Source organism: Apis dorsata, unplaced genomic scaffold (genome assembly GCF_000469605.1).
Source record: "Apis dorsata unplaced genomic scaffold, Apis dorsata 1.3 scaffold_919, whole genome shotgun sequence".
Classification (NCBI taxonomy): Eukaryota; Metazoa; Arthropoda; class Insecta; order Hymenoptera; family Apidae; genus Apis; species Apis dorsata.
In genome coordinates this window covers 189,460-191,817 of record NW_006264030.1, presented here as the reverse complement: position 1 = coordinate 191,817, position 2,358 = coordinate 189,460, and the positions used below count along the sequence as shown (strand labels likewise).

Sequence of the window (2,358 nt, the reverse complement as noted above, 5' to 3'; positions counted from 1 at the left end):
AATAATAATAATAATAATAATAATAATAATAATAATAATAATAATAATGATAATGATAATAATTATGATATTAATAAGACTGTATAAGATATAGATTCCAGTTTCTACATATTTCCGATAAAATTAATATTTTTCTTCGTAGTTAATTATTTTATTTATTAATATAAAAATGCATAAAAAACGATCATTAAGCATATAAAATTATATAATAGAATATAGAAATGATAAAAAAAATATCCTTAATTTTATTCATTATTTTTAATTTGTGCAGAAATTATTAATTAACAATCGTTTAGATAATACATTAAAATTCAGAATTTTTTTTTTAATGAAGAAATTTGATGCATTTGATATATCAAATTGCATGATATGCAATATACATTTTAATTTTAAAAAAAATTGTCATTTTTTGTCTACATTCGAAATAATATTTATAATATATAATACATGGAATCAAAACTAGGATTATTACATAATGTGCGATAGAATTTGTATCGTATTCAACATGTGTTAGCACAGCATCACGCTTCGAAATGAAAAGAAATTATATACTAATTAATCGATATATTCTATTTATTACAAAATAATTGAAATACGATATGTTACATAAAAGTCAATTTTATATACCGATCTTATTTTCATATATGAATTCGATATATTCACTATATAAATATATATATATATATATATATATTTAATTTATATAATATATAATATATGTAAACAAAATAATATATGTAAACAAAATTTTTTTGCATATTGTAAATGAAAATTTGTTAAAAAATATATGATTAATATAATCTAAAAATACTTTCTTATATATATATATTTTCATTATTATTGATAATAATTTATCAAAAACTATTTTCCATCCATAATAATTTAATACTTAAACTTGTATAGTAAGAGATTTTAAATGCAATTTTATTTATTTATTTTTTTTAATGGAACGACAGGTAAATCACTCAGGTATTAAATCTGTACCTATATTAAACATGGAGCATAATCATAGTTATAATGATCATAATAAATGCTGCAATGTAAGTACTAATGTCAGTGTTTGTCAATCTTTAATGGAAATGGAGTTTGAACGTGGTATATGGTATGCTGGTAAATAATTAAATTTATTCAATTTTAAATACATTATTTTCAAGATTTTATTTTTTACTAATAGTTATGTAACTTTTAGCACAATATAATGATTTGGATCGTGTAAAGACATTATTGAAGAAAGGTGTTTCTCCTAATATAGAAGATTCAGCTGGATATACAGCATTACATTATGCAGCTAGAAACGGACATTATAAAATTTGTAATATGTTATTAGAAAATGATGCAGCCGTGAATGCACAAACACGCTGTGGTCGAGCCACTGCTTTACATAGAGCAGCTATGCAAGGTCACTGTAACATTGTCGAACTTTTGTTAAAATATGATGCAAATCCTAATTTAAAAGATGCTGATAATTATACTCCTTTACATAAAGCACTTATAGCACGCTCAACATCAGTTTGTAAATTATTAATACCATGCACTAATCTATCACTGTTGAATAACAATATGCAGAGTATAGAACAATTGGTAAATGAAAAATTTCCTGACATTTTACCATTTTTATTGACATATATAAATAAAGAAAAAAATAAATAAATGATAAATAAAAATAATTTGAAGTCTCAATTTTTATATATTAAAAAATAATATCAATTATAATATATGTATTCAGTAAAACAAATATGTAAGAAAAATGTAATATAATTATGAAATTATTTATTGTATTATTTATTGAATTATTTTAAGAATATTTGTCAAAATAAAATAATTTTTGATAAATAGATATAAAATGAAATCTTGATACTCGAACATTTTAATAAATCTATAAAATATAACTTCAAAAAATATTGAATATTATATTTTATATAATTTTTTTTTTCCAATTTATTAATAATTAAGTCATAACTAAAATATAAATATATTTTTAATGCTAATAAACTATAACAACTAATAACACTTTCGCTTATATTAGTATTTGAATATTTTGAATATCAGAGATATATTTTTTAATATTTAAAAATAAAAAAAAATATTTTATTAATAGATTGTAAATTTTTAATGAAATTAATAAAAGTAAAAATAAAGATTTTGTAAGATTTTATTTTGTATTTCATATATATACTATTATATATCATACTATCGATTATATTAATCAATTTAATAATAAAATTTGAATTATAATAAATATATATTAATTAAAAATATCTACTTATTATCTACTTATAAAATCAAGAAAAAAATTATAATTTCAAATGATTTATATATTAAAAAATTTGACATTATTTTCAAGTCAAACATAAAATT

At 18.5% G+C, this 2,358-nt stretch overlaps 1 protein-coding gene across 4 annotated transcripts in view; it reads left to right on the top strand.

Annotated features, from left to right (window-relative positions):
- Window positions 1–1,665, top strand: part of LOC102681532 (ankyrin repeat domain-containing protein 39-like) — an 8,449-nt gene extending 6,784 nt beyond the window's left edge. For 2 of the 4 annotated variants that reach the window (XM_031514163.1, XM_006623579.2), the window contains exons 3-4: window positions 957–1,110; window positions 1,190–1,665. In XM_031514163.1, coding sequence (XP_031370023.1) covers window positions 996–1,110; window positions 1,190–1,650 — 576 coding nt within the window. In that variant the 5' untranslated portion in view covers window positions 957–995 and the 3' untranslated portion in view covers window positions 1,651–1,665. The remainder of the gene's footprint in view (window positions 1–956; window positions 1,111–1,189) is intronic. The other 2 variants (XR_422776.2, XR_004151579.1) reach the window with 2 other exon arrangements.
- Window positions 1,666–2,358: the final 693 nt, after the last annotated feature.